We start from the raw sequence: 16,539 nt of genomic DNA, 5'->3' as shown, positions 1-16,539 counted from the left end.
TTTACGATGAGATAGTGCAGGGCAAAGCTATGGAAGTGAAGGCAGTCCAGACAAAACTCTTCACCAGGTTCAAGTATAGAATTTCTTATGGCAAGGCTTGGAGGGATAAGCATGCGGTGCTTGAGAGGAGATTTGGTTCTTACTTTGATGCATACGACTCTGTTGTCCAGCTCCTCCACACCCTGCAGCAGCGGAATCTAGGCACTTATATCGATATTCAAGACCTGTTCATGCTAGAGTTCCCAACTGTGAGGGTGCTGCATCGTCTCTTCTTCTCTTTTGGTGTATACATCGAAGCTTTCAGTCATTGCCGACCGGTGATATGTGTTGATGGTACTTTTCTCACTAGCAAGTACAAGGGTCAGATCCTAACAGCCATAGGTCAAGATGGCCAAAATCAAGTTGTCCCACTCGCGTTTGCTTTTGTGAAGAGTGAGAACATTGAAAGTTGGACATGGTTCTTCAGGCGGTTGAAAATATCAGTTGTGAAGGAGAAGCCCAATGTGTGCATCCTTCATGACAGGCACGCAGGTATACTCAGTGCGATAAGGACACTGACAAACCCGGGCCCTGAGGAACAAACTCCATGGCGGGACTTGCAGAGCCGTTGGTGCATGCGCCATCTGGGGCTAATTTCTTCTCGCAGTTTAGAAATAAGAACCTGATGAATTTGTTCAAAAAACTCTACAAGCAGAACCAATTATGGAAGTACAATTTGATACGTGACAGACTTAATGTGTGCACGCAGAGACATGCGAGGGACAGGAAAGCTGCAAGAGATGCAGCGGTGAGGGCACATGTTGAAGCAGTAGCTGCACTGTTGGCAATAGGAACATCAGCAGTGGAGGAGGGGCCTGTTGGGCTATGTGACCTTCTAGGCTTTGACCCACCTGGTACTAGGAGAAGGCTCGGGAGGTCGATTAAAACTTTCGAGCAGCGGATAGAGCATGAGCCTCTAGAGAGGTGGTCTTTGCTATATGACACATTTGGAGCAAGGTACGGTGTCATGATAACGAACCTCGTGGAAACATACAACTTCTTCCTTAGAGGAAACCGGGCATTGCCACTTACAGCCATTGTTGAGGGTATTTTCTATGGCACCGTGAAGTATTTCAGAGATAAACGCCAAAAAGTAAAGCAACATATCTTGAACAACCCGAATACATGTTACTGTGAAAGAGTCGCGAAGTACATGGACAACAAGATGCAAAAAGCTAGGTTACACACTGTAGTCGCCGTCGGTAATCAAGAAAGAAGGTTTGAGGCCCGCTTAGCCAATAACAAATTCAGATGTGCAAATGAGATGAGGACGCATGAGGTGAGAATTGGTAATGAAGCCTGGCCAACGTGTGAGTGCACATGCAACAAACCGAAATTGCTTCGCCTACCTTGCTCACATGTACTTGCTGCTTGCGGACAGCTTGGAATGGATGCAATATCGTTTGTGTCTCCGTTTTTTTGAAAGAGACTGTCCTCAATACCTGGACAGGTGAGCTGATGGGTTTTCGATCAATGGGTAACTTCAACAGTGTCAACCCCGCTGAAAGGCATTACATTCCAAACCCAGAGCATATGCGTACAAATAGAGGCAGACGACAGTGTCAGCGCATCCGAAATGATATGAATGAATCTGAAGCAGGAGGACCGACTAGGCAATGCATTCTATGCAATGAATTTGGCCATAGGGACACTAATTGTCCCACTTTTGTCACTGGGCGTGGACGAGGCAACCGGGGACGAAGAGGGGGTAGAGGAGGTAGAGGAGTAAGAGGGAGAGGAAGAAGCTAAGTTAGCAGTAATATGTTATAAATTTGTATTAAGTGTGGCACTATGTTCTGAATTTGTATTAAGTGTGACACTATGTTCTGAATTTGTATGAAGTGTGGCACTATGTTCTGAATTTGTATTAAGTGTGGCACTATGTTCTGATTTTGTATTAACTGTGGCACTATGTTCTGAATTTGTATTAACTGTGGCACTACGTTCTGAATTTGTATTAATTGTGGCACTATGTTCTGAATTTGTATTAACTGTGGCACTATGTTCTGAATTTGTATTAGGTGTGGCAGTATGTTCTGAATTTGTATTAACTGTGGAACTATGTTCTAAATTTGTATTAACTAGGGCAACTATGTTTGAAATTTGTATGTGCAGGAATGGTGGGAATGTGGTTGCTGAATGGGGATATTGATAGGGTTCATCGTTCTGCAATATGGTATGAGTGCAAGATTGAGCCTCTGGTCACTCGCACTCCTAAGGAGAACTGGATGATACACCCAGGATGGGTTCAGCGGTATGTGCTTTATTATTTTGCACACTGACATGCATATTAATGGGAGACACTGACTAGAATGTTTTGTCATGAAGGTTGAAATGGGCCGGCCATTACCTTTCGCGCATCTGGTTGCTCAATTTCTAGGTATGGGGGCATCACGGGCCTAAGTATGATTGGTTGCTCAATTTCTAGGTTAGTTCCCCTACCTATTATCTTCAAGTTATCATGCATATGGTTTTACAGAAGATACATGCGGCTTACTAAAACTTTCTCTTTGCTTAATGCAGATCCAAAAGTTCCCGACATCGTTGAGTGCGGAACAGATCAACCGGAGCCTGGAGGCCTACTTAATGTGGCTTTTCGGCAAGGTGATGTTCACAGAGAACCATGTCACCACTATTAGCGCTCTCTACATCCCTATGGCACTCGAGATAGCGAGCGCTCATACGGTGGATCAGATCAGACAAAGGAGTTGGGGTTCGGCGGTCTTAGCGGCTACATATCGAGGTATGTGCAACGGCTGCCAGCTTGCATCGAGAAAGCCAGCCCTTCTTGGATGCCCTCTATTCCTACAGCTGTGGTCCTGGGAGAGGTTCTCTATAGGGCGACCAAATGTACGTGTTTATCAGCCTATAGATGCCATGTTCGATGCTGACGGCATCAACATGCCTACTTTTGGTCTGTGTTGGATACATCGTGAGGTATGTATCGTGTTATAGTTTGATGCAACTTTTTTGTGCACAAGAGATAGTTCAATGCTAGCGGCTAGTAACTTTTGTTTTCTGCAGAGACGCTTTGCTAGAGATCAAACAAGGAAGGCATACACGGCATTGAACGAGTAGTTCGATGCGTACACTGGGGTCATCTGGCAGCCCTACACGGAAGCAGCCATACATGCAAGATACCCTTGTGGTATGTCTGTGCTACGCATAAGGGACCGAGATTACTAGATGACAAAATCGAAGATCATCTTTGATATCTTCGTCGAGGAGATGGCACAACAGAGAGTTATGAGGCAATTTGGTCTTCTGCAGTTGGAGCTGCCTTCCCCTACAGAGAACCCGGTGCCAACACACATCCACAGGTATTAACCAGTTTGCAATGTTGCATTATCTTTAACAATACTCCATTCGAAGCATTAGGTAATTGTTGAACACACACCACAAATTTAGGACGACGAGGAAGGGCATGACCAGGACAACTACCGACTGACTAGTTAGACTAGAGTCGTATGTTATCGAATGGGAGACAACAAACACAAATCTATGGCAAGAGAATCACAATTTTGATCTCAATGAATTCAATCTCTATTTGCGGCGCTACATGACTAGAACACGGTTACGCATCGTTGAGCACGCTCACCCAGAGGAGATACCTGACCCTACTCCATCGGATATGTACCCCAGCTATGATACTTCGGGCTCTAGGCAGTACGCGGTAAGATATATATTTTCTTTAAGTAAAGTTGTTGTAAGGTCACATTTATCCCTTAGGTGTTTTGGTGATTGATGACAATGCTTTTGCGGACTAATCGTGTGCCTTGAGTTTCTCAGATACTTCATCACTAGGCACGAGACGATTCGATGCCCCTCGGAGACTATTGAAGTCGGCGTTGTTCTACGTTTCTCTTTGGTGGATTTGAGTCGTAGGAGAGCCGTACTATTAAGAGGGGGTCCGCGTCGGAAAGGTTTGGGTGGAATCAACACGTACACTTGTCCTACCTTTCCTTGCACTCCGGAGCTTCTCTTTGTTATCTTGGTTGTGCTGAAATCTGATGACTACTGGTGTACTTGCGGTAGTACCGCAAGTACCAGTGGTAGTACCGCTCATCTTGAGCGGTAGTACCGCGACTCCCAGGCCTAGTGCCGCTTCGGTACGGTAGTAGGGGCAGATGTAATTTTTTACATCCGCGCCACCCACGGTAGTACTGCTCGTCCAGCGCGGTAGTACCGCGGTGACCCACGGTAGTACCGCTCCCCAGGAGTCGTAGTACCGTGGCCCTCCTACCTAGTACCGCAGCGTCACGGTAGTAGGCACGGATGTAATTTTTTACATCCACGCCGGCAACGGTAGTACCGCGCCTCGCGAGCGGTAGTACCGTGTCGGATTTTTGTACCACCTCAACTCCAGCGGAAGTAGGCACGGATGTAATTTATTTCATCCGCGCTCTTTGCAGGCTATGACTTCCCTGCCTTGTGGTAGTACCGCAAGGGGGAGCGGTAGCACCGTGCGAGCGGTAGTACTGCACCCTAGTCCTGGCCTCTGTTGCTGTCGTGGAAGTACCGTGGTCTGCCACGGTAGTACCGCGCGGCCTCGCGGTAGTACCACGCCGCTGCAGCGGTAGTACCGCGTGTCGCGGGCTGAACTTGTGGATAACGGTTGGATTTTTCCCATGACTATATAAGGGGCGTCTTCTACCTCTAGTTGACTACCTCTTCCACCTCTAAGCTCCATTGTTGCTCCAAGCTCCATTTTCGCTCGATCTCTCTCCCTAGCCAATCAAACTTGTTGATTTGCTCGGGATTGGGTGACAAGGGCCCGATCTACACTTCCACCACAGGACATTTGATTCCCCCCACTTATCCCTTGCGGATCTTGTTACTCTTGGGTGTTGAGAACCCTAGACGGTTGAGGTCACCTCGAAGCCATACTCCATTGTGGTGAAGCTTCGCGGTATTGTTGGGAGCCTCCAAGTGTTGTGGAGATAGCCCCAATCTTGTTTGTAAAGGTCCGGTTGCCGCCTTCAAGGGCTCCAATAGTGGAATCACGGCATCTCGCATTGTGTGAGGGCGTGAGGAGATTACGGTGGCCCTAGTGGCTTCTTGGGGAGCATTGTGCCTCCACACCGCTCTAACGGAGATGTATTTCCCTTTAAAAGGAAGGAACTTCGGTAACACATCCTCGTCTCCACCGGCTCCACTCTTGGTTATCTTGTCCCTTTACTTTTGCAAGCTTACTTGTGCTATGTCCATTGCTTGCTTGTGTGCTTATTGTCTTTGCATCATATAGGTTGTCCACGTAGTTGCACATCTAGACAACCTATTTCATTGCAAGGTTTAAATTGTTAAAGAAAAGTCTAAAAATTGTTAGTTGCCTATTCACCCCCCTCTAGTCAACCATATCGATCCTTTCAGTTGTGACATACTTTGACGTGCATACTTAATAATCGTCATGAAAATTTTCAGGCTCGCTTGACACATGAACTATACAACGACGTGACCACATTTTGACGATCACTATCGTCTGGACCTCTTCTTCAACACCGGCCTATGCTACATCCCTTCTTGGAACGCATGCAGAACAAGATACAGGCTGTCTACGAGGCTATCACGTGTACTCGGAGAAGCGACATTGTTCAGCACCAGTAGCAGCAGCAGCCACGTCACTCCATGCACCGAAATCAGCCACGTCCACGTCTAGCACATCAACCGACCACCAGACCACCCCCTCCTGACCAACCTGGCAGTTCGACGTGGCAGCACCCACATCATTATGGTCCCACATCGAGCTTCGTGTTTTCTCCACAGCAGTAGGGTCCCTCGTCGAGCTTCGTGTTTTAGCCCGAGCAGCCGTCACAGCCAGCATGTATGTCTCTTCATATTTATTGTTTTCAATATTTATTGAGGCGACCTCATTCTTCATGACTTAATGTTCCATTGTGCAGGAGCCTATGGATATCATGCGTCTATGTCGGCATCACATGATACATGGGCGAGTGATCAACATCCTGAGGACAACATACAAGCTCAGATGTCGCAGCACATCGAATGGATGAACATGTTTTCGACTCCTCCACCTGGCCCCACACAGGATACACAGCATGACCAGGGAGAGTCTGAGATTCCTCCTCGTAACATTAGGGCACCCAACAGGTTGGGATGGACGCCGCCTGTAGATCCGTCTTCCCGCCAGGGCAGACATCGTCGGTGACGCTTCTATCTATCAGTAGAGACATGACCATCTATTTCTGTATGATACTTATGTCTATTATATGTATGAGACAAATGACTATGTACTTATGTATGAGACATATGCCTACTCTATTTTAGTACTCTGTTATCCGAACTACTACATCATATTTAGATATAACATAATGCTCATACAATAAGACATTACAAACAACTAGATAGAAATACATCTAAATTAAACGATACGTACGAATTAAATTACAACATGCATCATAAAAACTACATGAAGTCATCATCGTCATCCTCCATCGATGCAGAACTCTTGCCCTTCGACGATGTAGAACTCTTGCCCTTCGACCATGCAGAACCCGGAAGCGGCGGCATGAAGATATCCTCATCATCCTCGCTGTCGTCAGTCCATAAAAAATATGTTTTGCTGCAAACTTTAGGTATGTTTCACTCTTTGATTGTTGCTTCATCCATCTTCCCTGCAACCTCAGAAGTTCTTCCCGTATCTCCTCAAAGGTCCTGGACAGCCACCTGCACCTCCTTAATGCGTGAGCCAGCTCATTCAGTAGGGTGTCAGTACTAATGAGCTTCTCCCACGGAACTAATATGTTGTCTAAATCCAGAAGACAGTTGGACATACGAGGGTGAAAACTACGATCAAAAGGATATCCAGGCATCTTGACAAGATTACAAGACTACACTAGAATGCTTACCAACGTTAGTGCCGAGGATGATTTATAGGTTAAGAACACAAAGAAAGGCGGGAAATCGGAAGCGGGAAAATGTGGCGGGAGATACTGGTGGGAACTAGAGAGCGGGAAATATGGCGGGAGACACCGGCGAAAACTAGAGAGCTGAAAAATATGGCGGGAGATTATGGCGGGAACGAGCAAAGTGGGAAAATATGGCGGGAAATGTCGGCCCGAGATATAAGCGGGAAACGGGCATAGAAAATTGCATGCACGAGTCGGCCTACAGCTGGCCAATTAGTCCTAATCGGCCTACTGATGGCCGATTAGTTCTAGTCAGCCCACATATGGCCGACAGGATCTCAACTTGTGGCCGATAGGCCTGTCGGTGGCCAGTAGGCCGATAGGAAGCCAATCGGCCAGCAGCAAGCCAACTGCATCCAATCGGCCAGCTGCGGGCCGACGGTGTATTATTTTTAAAAATAATTTATCTGGCGTAATATTTGTCAAAACTAATAAAAATATATATTATTTAAAAAAATAGCTAAATAAAATGAAAATGTTAACGCCCACACGTGGGGGCGTTTGCACATCGCCCACACGCCTCCATCACCACTCATTTTGCCACGTATGAATAGATGACATCAGCATTTTTTTTTTTTGGTTTTCGGCTTAAAAATGTTGTATCTCCTAAATAAAAAAGCGAACTAAAAATCCGTTTTCACCATTAAATCCGTCTCGACGAGATCTTCAAAACTAGACCCCATGTTGATATGTTTCGACGAATTTTTTTTTGCCAGAAGTTGCCACGATGTTTACACTGCAGTTGCCATAGGGCTTAAACTAAAGTTGCCATGTGGCAATTTTAGTTTGTAGATCATGGCAATTTTAGTATTTTGATGATGGCAACTCCAGTACTTTGACCATGAAAATTATTTTTTGTATGAACCATGGCAATTTTACGTGCATGTATCATGGCAATTTTAGTTTATGGTTCATGACAAATCTATTTTCTTAATTCCCCGTTTTATAAATGTCAAAGTTTACTTTTAAATGTAGAAGAAAATAGCTGAAACATATCATGTCAACTTCAGTGTAAACATCATGGCAATTCATATGCAATAGACATGGCAACTTTTAATCTAATTTTTTTTCATCAAAACATATCAACATGGGATTTAGTTTCGAAGATCTCATCGCGAGGGATTTAATGGTGAAAACGGATTTTCAATCGGATTTTTCGTTTAAGAGATAAAACATTTTAAAAACTAAAAATCCAAAAAAATTTCTGCATGCATACATGCGATGACGTGGCAATCTGTTTACTTTAAAAACGTGTGGTGCGTCTCCCTTCCTGCCACACGTGTGACAGTTAGCGCGACCCAAATAAAAAGCTACTCCTCCAAAACTGTAGAGTGCCGGCTCAGGCCGAGGCTTGCCCACCGGCTTGTGGCACTGAGCAAGCCGGCTCGGCTCGAAAACGGGCGAGCCACTCGTAGGCTCCAGGCTGAGCCACGTGGGCTCACTAGACCGTAGGATTTTGTGTGGCCGCGGGGGTCTCTCCCTGTCCAAGCCTCCAGTAGCATCGGAATCGCCATCGTCGACGCCGTGCGATAAGTACCTGCTGCCCCGGCTCCGGTCCCTCGTGGTCCGTCGTCGCGCCGTCCGTCCGAGAAGCAAGATGAACTGCCCCTCCTCCTCCTTCTGCGGCGTCTCTCCTCCGGTCCTCGCCAATCCCCGGGTGAGTGCGCTCTTGCCCTCCTCAATCCATTCCTCTCCTGACCTGCGCAAGCTGTTCAGAAATCGGCCAGGTTTTCCCTCGAGTCTTCATGCGTGAATATTTTGCTGTTATTGGTGATGATTGAAAAATTAATTCTTCTTAATAATCAATAAACCAAGGCAAATCTTTTCCCTCCGTTTCTAAAAGAATATTAGTAGCTGCTTGTTCTTGTAGAACAAAAAGGTCCCATGGTCTAGTGGTTAGGACATTGGACTCTGAATCCAGTAACCCGAGTTCAAGTCTCGGTGGGACCTGTTTTTTTGCATTATTTTTGCTCAGCTCAGTGATACAGCCAATGCTTACTACTGGTACCAATCATATCACTATAACGTGTTAGTCATTTTTTTTTCATCGTTATCAGGGTGAATTCGCTGCTAGTTGCTCCACAAGAATAACTCAGAAGGTGCATTTCTTCGGTTCAAGGTCATCCTCCCAAATCATCTACAGCCCAACATCATCGCATTTGTCACGGAGAGCTGTAATCGCCTTGGCCGGAAAGAAATCTTGGGATATCGGCAGGTTTGCCAAGACTCTGTTTTTCTTCAACGGGCCTCCGAACCCTCTCAAGGTCTTGTCACTAACTTGACATTTCCCCTCTTCTGGTTAATATGTGTACCTCTGGGCTTGTGCTCATGCATTTGTTTGTTTTAGATTGTGGAGTCCATAATGAGCAGCATCACAGCCTCTGCTCCTACCGAGGCGCCGAAGAAAGCAGAGACTTCTGATGTGGTGCTTGTCACCGGAGCTACCGGCGGCGTCGGACGAAGAGTCGTCGATGTCCTGCGGAAGAATGGGGTGCCTGTCCGAGTATTGGTATTCCACTTACTTTCTGTTTTGTCAACTATCCATTGTGGCATTTGATTCCGTCAGGGAGTGTGTTGCTCCCTGTTCCATTCCATTTTCTCGCTTTTCTTAGAGCTTTGTCTCTCAAATATTTATTTCCTTTTTTATTCAGGTTAGAAATGCAGAGAAGGCGAGGACAATGTTGGGGCCAGATGTGGACTTGGTAGGTCACTTTTTTTTACTTGAGTTATGTATCGTGGGGATATTTCATAAGCTACGGTTAGACAGTTAGTTCAGAGAGATCAAGCAACAATATATCACGAGACCTATATCACAGATAATGAGGACTGCAGTGTTCAATGACATTACATAACTCTATTTAGTAATGACAATATCATTGCCTACCTCATTGTCACATGTTCCAAAAAACTGTTAGTTCTTTTTGTGGGGCTGAAAAGCTGTTAATTGTCGATAATGAAATTTGAAGTTCACTATCCTGACATTCTTCATGTAGCAAAGGACACGGATATATTATATAGGTGATGCATATATCTACAATGGATCCTCTAAATTCTCTGCTTATGGCACATGTTTTTCTTTATATTATAGTCAATACTTAACTGCGAAGCATCATGTCATCCATATATGAATTCTTATTGCAGATCATAGGAGATGTTACAAAGGGAGACACGCTCGATCCTAAGTACTTCAAAGGGATTAAGAAAGTCATCAATGCAGTTTCAGTCATAGTAGGGCCAAAGGAAGGTGATACACCGGACAGGCAGAAGTATTCGCAAGTAAGTCATCTAGTAAATAGCTAGAGTCTTCTATGATCATCCATTGGCTAAATTTGACGATCTCAACCATATACTCTAAATCTATAATATTCATGTGCTAACAGGATTGCAAAACTGCATGTGCACAAAATGACACTTTCATCTTATATTCATGCAGGGCATCAAGTTTTTTGAACCCGAGGTATTGTCATCAATAGATCTTCTCGTCGCATGTATAATAAGTAACACTTGATTTATGACATCCTTAACCTTTAACATACAGCCTGAATCTTATATTCATTCCCTCTCTTTAAAATTCCTTTTCACTATATTTGTTTTGCCAATCAGATCAAAGGACCATCACCTGAAATGGTAGAGTACCTTGGTATGCAAAACTTGATTAATGCTGTGAAGGAAAGTGTTGGGCTGAGCGAAGGGAAACTGCTATTTGGATTCAAAGGTATACCTTGTATTGCTTGATCAAAATGAATTGTACATTCAAGTCATATTCGTCGTACTCCGGCACTATTGTGTTAGCGGGGTGAGTAATACCCTCCATTCAAGTCATACTCTGGCTTTTTGCTTCACTGCTCTGAAGTTTTTCCTAATGGGATTCCCATTGAACCGACTCTGTTGATTTTGGGCTTGTAACTTGGTTTGGAATCTTTACCTTCTTAATGTCCACATGATCCTAAACCTGTCATTTTCTAAATAAAAAAACATAGTCCTATATTTGTTGATCTGGTAAAACTGATTATCTGTTTTTTGTGGCATAATATTACTGTAGTCCTTTGGTGTAAAAGCTGCAAGATATCTAATTTTTGGAATTTACGCTGGCTATATTAATAAAAAATAATTTGTTTTGAACTGGATCAGTTTTAAATTCGTTAAGAGAAGTATCGTAAATCATTCCCTGACCTACATAAATGTATTTATTTTCTTTCCAGAATGTTTTTACGTTCCCTCATACAACATGTTGGTCATTTTGGTGTAGGCAATTTATGTGGAAAGTTTGTGTGGGGAGCACTTGACGATGTTGTAATGGGCGGTGTTAGTGAAAGTGCATTCCAAATCCAACCAACAGGAAGTGAAACTGGTGAAGCAACTGGATTATTCAAAGGTATTTGGTTTCCTGTATTTTTAATTGTGTATGAAATGTTAGACTTCCTTTGAGTAGTCTTTAGCCTAAACTGTCTGGACATGGACTTTTTAGGTACCGTGTCTACTTCAAATAACGGTGGCTTCACTAGTATAAGGACAAAGGTATTTATTGCCACATATTTTTCTCAGTAATGGAAATTACTCATACATGCATATCACTGTTAATTCTGTGTTTTGTCACTGGAAGCAATCAAGTATTTTATCTGAACTGGTCTGTGTAAGCCTGCAGAATTTTACCGTGCCCGAGGACCTGTCGCCATACGATGGTGTTGAACTACGAGTTAAGGGCGATGGCCGGAGGTACAAACTTATCATAAGAACTAGCTACGAATGGGATACTATTGGCTACACTGCAAGCTTCGACACCACAAAGGGCGAATGGCAAAGCGTATGTTGTATTAATTCATCATGGTACAAATATCTTCATTGTTTGTTTCAATGACAACAACTGTATTCTGTATCCCTGTATGTATCAGGTTAGAATACCTTTCTCTTCTCTGATACCGGTATTTCGTGCCCGTACCGCAACTGATGCTCCGCCCTTTGATGCAAGCAATATCACTGCACTACAGGTATCCCTTCCCTTTTATTTTATCTTTCTCTCTTTTTTTGTATGTATGCTCCTGTGTAAACTTGAGGAGTTACCCGAAACACTCATCTAAATTTATTAGGTGTGACAATTTTGTAGCTCATGTTCAGCAAGTTTGAATACGACGGAAAGCTCAACCCAACATTTGCAGAAGGTCAATTTGAGCTTCCTTTTTCAAGCATTAGAGCATACATAAATGAGCCAATTACTCCAAGGTGAGCAACAAGTTTTGTTTTATGTACTACTCCCTCCGTCCCAAAATGTAAGACGTTTTTTGACTCTAGCGTAGTGTCAAAAAACGTCTTATATTATAGGACGGAGGGAGTACTAGATATCAGGACATTATAATAGGTGATCACTAGCTTTATTTTCCAGTTCTACAGAGCTCATAAAGATTAAATGATGTTGTTTATTTGATTTGCAGGTTTGTTCATGTGAGCTCTGCAGGAGTTACAAGACCTGAAAGACCAGGGCTAGATCTAAGCAAACAACCCCCCGCCGTCCGCATGAACAAAGAGCTTGGTTCCATTCTAACTTACAAGTTGAAGGCATGTGACTTATATTAGTTGTTAAAATATTATTATTTGAAGTAATCTTTTTTTTTGGTAAAGTTAAAGGCTTGCACATGTAGGCCCATATCATCTCTTACACGTGCAAAGAACTTATGCTTGCACGTAAATGCTTAATATTTGAATGCTTTCAGGGAGAGGATTTAATTCGGGAAAGTGGCGTGCCCTACACTATCGTGCGGCCATGTGCTCTAACTGAGGAGCCAGCTGGAGCTGACCTCATATTTGAACAGGGGGATAATATCACTGTAAGTAGAGACAGCATTGTGTTATTGCCAAATGAAATTCCATGTCACTCTTTTTTCTCCTTGTTACACACCGAAATGATTACACATCTAACAACTACCGTAATAATATTCAGGGAAAGATATCACGGGAAGAAGTTGCCCGCCTTTGTGTCGCGGCTCTAGCAAGCCCAAGTGCAGTGGGGAAGACTTTTGAGGTTAAATTTCTGCAACCCACTTGCGAAAGAGATACGTATGGCAGTAGAACTTTATATAATTACAAAAGAGGGAAAAAAAGTGAAACTTTATATTTATTATCTCAGGAAGAAAGCTAACTGATGTACCTTTGTGATCAGGTCAAGAGCACCGTTCCATTTAGCGAGCCGTTCGTTATCGATCCTTCGAACCCTCCTCCCGAGAAGGACTACGAAGTGTACTTCAAAGAGCTCAAAGACGGCATCACGGGTAAAGAGGCTCTCGAAGGAACACCTGCTCTAGTCTGAAGAATACGTCGAATGCGGAATGTCCTCTGCTTCAAGAGTGAACTTTGCTTGTGCTTTATGTTCAGTATATAGAAAAGAGAAGAAGTCCCCATGAAACTGCAGAGGACTTGTGGCTGTAGAGCTAGGCTGTGGGATTGTCATAGAGCAGCTTCCTGGTAATTTCCTGCAGTTGTTTTCACTGATTCTGTAGTATAGGTAATTTATCTAGGTAGACCATTTTGGTAATGTGAAGTGAGAATCATGAGTGCATAGAAAAAGGAGGTTTACAGTTCCTGCCTATGGCTTCTTTCCTTCACCTCCAGATGATATTTATTCATTCTTCCTGCATGATTTTTTTATTTGCGCAACTTGCAACTGTGGACCTGAAGATTAATGCCCTCAGATCTCAGAACAGGACATTAACTGGGAGTCTGAGTACAGATTACATTGATATCAGTCGATTTTCAGACAAGAGCAAGTTATCCCAGCCTCCTTTCCAAATACAGTAAAACGTCAACGATTACCACCGCTTTTTACAACACCCAACTATGAGAAGGTTTCGCGACAGCAACACCCTCAGCAAGGGAAGAGTGCATGAACGCCGTCGTTGCCGGATCCAACCACAATGGTGGGAACAACTACACACATATGACCAGCGTATGTTTATATTTCCTTATTCACTCGAGGGTGAAAATGGCGTTCGCCATTTCGGGCCCAAAGTACACCCCAGGGTTAAAGTCCCTAATTTCTTACAGAAAACTAAGTACAGTAGTAATGTCCCCGTAAATACATCGATTAGCAAGCCTCCCTAAACTGCAGAAGGATCTATGAACATCCCGATTGCCCGAAACACGAACGGCGCATGCATGTCACCAGCAGCAAAACATCTGCATCATCAGGAAAAAAGAGGCAAGAAACATCAGCAAAACTGTCTCAAGTCTCAGCTCTCAAGTTTCAACAGCTTGCACTTGCAGTTGCAGTGCTACTAACCTTCCTTCTCCAGCTCCGGCGCGGGCGTGGACGCTTGGCGCGGCCCGAGGCGAGCGCGAGGACCTCCGGCCGCAGCAGCACGAGCGGGGACCAGAGGCCGCTCGTGTCGTAGTCGAAGCCGAACTCGCTGGCGTCCATGAACTTGCCCAGCAGCTCCTCGGAGACGTCCATCGGCACCACCTGCACCACCGTGGCGCCAGCCGACGCCGCCGGCGAAGGAGCAGGCGGAGGAGAGGGGCTCAGGAGGTCCAGGAGCGACGGTGGCGACGTCGGCATGTTCTGCTGCTGATCGAGACGGACGAATGCATGGGGGTGCAAGACGGACGGATGTTTTTGGACGGATAGGTGATAGGTGGGACGTTGCGTTTGCTTGGTTGCAGGGCAAGGTGCCACAGGCTGCCCACGGCGTCTGTGGGGTGGGAGATAGTGGGGATGGGAGTGAGGGAACGGGAAGAATCTCTCTCTCCCTCTTGCTGCGGCATGATTATAGGTGTGTGTGTGTGTGTGTGAGAGAGAGAGAGAGAGAGAGTCGTGGTCGATGCGCATGGCTGCATGATTAGGACAGGGCGTTCGCCATTAGGTTGCAGGTCCGTTTAGCTCCTGCTGCCTTTTGTGACTAGGCAGATTTAGAAGTTATGGGCCTTTTGCTTGCGTTCTTTCATGTGACGCATCGTTGTGAGGATAAAGGGAGAGAGATCCCTGAATCACGTGACGGCGATGGCTGGGCTACGGCGACAGATGCATTTAATGTTAAAGTCGGGGGACCGTACAACGCACGGACCCGGCGACGAAAAAAACGGCTCGCTGGTATAATTAAGTAGCTTTGTGCATTGTTCTAAAAAAAATGCTTTGTGCATTACTTTGTTTTTTCTATTTGGTGAATACTCTTTTGGTTTTTTAGGGCTTACTGTTTTGGTAATATATACGTTTCTTTTGACATGGTGCAGGCGCAGACACCTTCACAGTGGACGATAACGTCTTCTTCCACTGAATGCACATCGCTAAAAGGCCTGAAATAAATGCAGAAAAATGCGAGCACCGGTGTCACTTCTAGGACTTGGATCCTAATGGGCTGCTGATACCACCGTCCTCCTAACCACAAATTGGTTCACACGGTATTTATACACCGTTCGCCGGAAGGACTATTCTCATTCTGGTTTCAGCTCGAACTCTAGCTCTTCCTCTTGGACCTTTAGGCAATTGAATTCTAACTCTTCCTCTTGGACCTTTAAGCAATTATTTCAGATGATTAATTTGACTTGTTCCTTTTATATAGAGTTGGAAAATTTCAAAATTTTATTTGAAGTTATTAATTTTTAGGTGGTGCTTTACCACTACGCCAAGGCTCCCCTTCATTGAAGTTATTATACTAATTGTGTTAATTGATTAAACCCTAAATATATTTAGGGGGTCATATTAAGACCTAGAATTAGTTTCTATTGAGGAAAATGGTATTATAAAAGTTTCTTTATAGCTGATACTATTCTTCCTAGGCTCTACTTTTTTGGGGGAATTATGCTAAGCTTTATAGATCAATGTTCAGGGAGATACATAATGGATCAGGCGAAAATCCAAGCCACATCTGGCGACCCTAATCAAGTGACAACACATACTTAGCAAGACTATGAGCCTCATAATTCGACTCTCTACCTTCAAAACTAAAAGAAAAAAATCTCAAAATTCTTGATTCTATCAACTATCTCCCTAACTATAGGACTATGAAGACTTTTGGTATAATTCTTTACTCCTAGGCTCTATATAACTAATAGTATTTTTTGTGTCTTTTATGATCTTGTAAAGAAGTGGTTTGGGGAATTCCCTATTCGCCGCGCGTTACGGCATGATGTCGCTCTTTCGCACAAGGGATCGAGCGGTCGTTCGGATATGGGCCGGCCCGTTTAGGCGTTTTCAGCGTTCCCAGTGTTGGGAACAATCTAGAAGTTCCCAGCCGGTTCTACAGTTTTGGGAAACTTCTAGAAGGTTCCTGAACCAATTTTTTTTTCAGTTTTGTTTCTCTTTTCTTTTTTAGTTCTTTTGCAGTTTCTTTTTCCTTTTTCTCTTTTTTTCGTTATTTTTTTATTTTTTTGTTTCTTTTTCTTTCCATTTCATTTTTCTTTCTCAAATTTATTTTTATTTTTCCAAAATGTTCGCATTTTAAATAATTTGTTCATTTTCATATAAAATGTTTCTGTTTCCAATTTTAATTCATAAATTCCAAACGGAAACAAAATTCCAAAATTTGTTTGCGTCGTCTCAGAAAATGTTTGGTAATTCAAAAAATGTTCACCTTTTTAAATTTTGTTC

The 16,539-nt window shown here is 44.0% G+C and overlaps 2 protein-coding genes and 1 non-coding gene across 3 annotated transcripts; 2 read left to right on the top strand and 1 right to left on the bottom strand.

Annotated features, from left to right (window-relative positions):
* The first annotated feature begins 8,388 nt into the window (after positions 1 to 8,388).
* LOC123043863 (protein HIGH CHLOROPHYLL FLUORESCENCE PHENOTYPE 173, chloroplastic) lies at positions 8,389 to 13,613 on the top strand. Its single transcript, XM_044466450.1, has 16 exons — positions 8,389 to 8,622; positions 9,023 to 9,229; positions 9,313 to 9,474; positions 9,617 to 9,667; positions 10,107 to 10,241; positions 10,399 to 10,422; positions 10,569 to 10,680; positions 11,215 to 11,340; positions 11,434 to 11,483; positions 11,611 to 11,769; positions 11,858 to 11,953; positions 12,070 to 12,185; positions 12,395 to 12,518; positions 12,674 to 12,787; positions 12,901 to 12,981; positions 13,120 to 13,613. The coding sequence occupies exons 1-16, from the start codon at positions 8,563 to 8,565 to the stop codon at positions 13,264 to 13,266; spliced, it is 1,764 nt and encodes a 587-aa protein (XP_044322385.1). The 5' UTR covers positions 8,389 to 8,562; the 3' UTR covers positions 13,267 to 13,613.
* On the top strand, positions 8,844 to 8,915 carry TRNAQ-CUG (transfer RNA glutamine (anticodon CUG)). The gene has a single exon. It is a non-coding gene; the product is annotated as a tRNA-Gln (tRNA).
* A 56-nt stretch (positions 13,614 to 13,669) lies between the features above and the next one.
* LOC123043864 (uncharacterized) lies at positions 13,670 to 14,722 on the bottom strand. The gene is made up of 2 exons (XM_044466451.1): positions 14,236 to 14,722; positions 13,670 to 14,132 (listed from the first exon to the last, which is right to left on the bottom strand). Exons 1-2 carry the CDS (start codon positions 14,509 to 14,511, stop codon positions 14,115 to 14,117), a joined length of 294 nt encoding a protein of 97 aa, XP_044322386.1. The 5' UTR covers positions 14,512 to 14,722; the 3' UTR covers positions 13,670 to 14,114.
* Between the last annotated feature and the right edge of the window lie 1,817 nt (positions 14,723 to 16,539).

This window comes from Triticum aestivum, chromosome 2B, assembly GCF_018294505.1.
Source record: "Triticum aestivum cultivar Chinese Spring chromosome 2B, IWGSC CS RefSeq v2.1, whole genome shotgun sequence".
Taxonomy (NCBI): domain Eukaryota; kingdom Viridiplantae; phylum Streptophyta; class Magnoliopsida; order Poales; family Poaceae; genus Triticum; species Triticum aestivum.
The sequence above is the reverse complement of the archived record's forward strand: the minus strand, read 5'-3'. Positions and strand labels throughout refer to the sequence as shown.

Coding starts and splice junctions, on each gene's coding strand:
- LOC123043863 (XM_044466450.1), top strand. CDS start 8,563: ATGAACTGCCCCTCCTCCTCCTTCTGCGGCGTCTCTCCTCCGGTCCTC. Junction 9,230..9,312: donor GGCCTCCGAACCCTCTCAAG/GTCTTGTCACTA, acceptor TGTTTGTTTTAG/ATTGTGGAGTCCATAATGAG. Junction 10,681..11,214: donor ACTGCTATTTGGATTCAAAG/GTATACCTTGTA, acceptor ATTTTGGTGTAG/GCAATTTATGTGGAAAGTTT.
- LOC123043864 (XM_044466451.1), bottom strand. CDS start 14,511: ATGCCGACGTCGCCACCGTCGCTCCTGGACCTCCTGAGCCCCTCTCCT.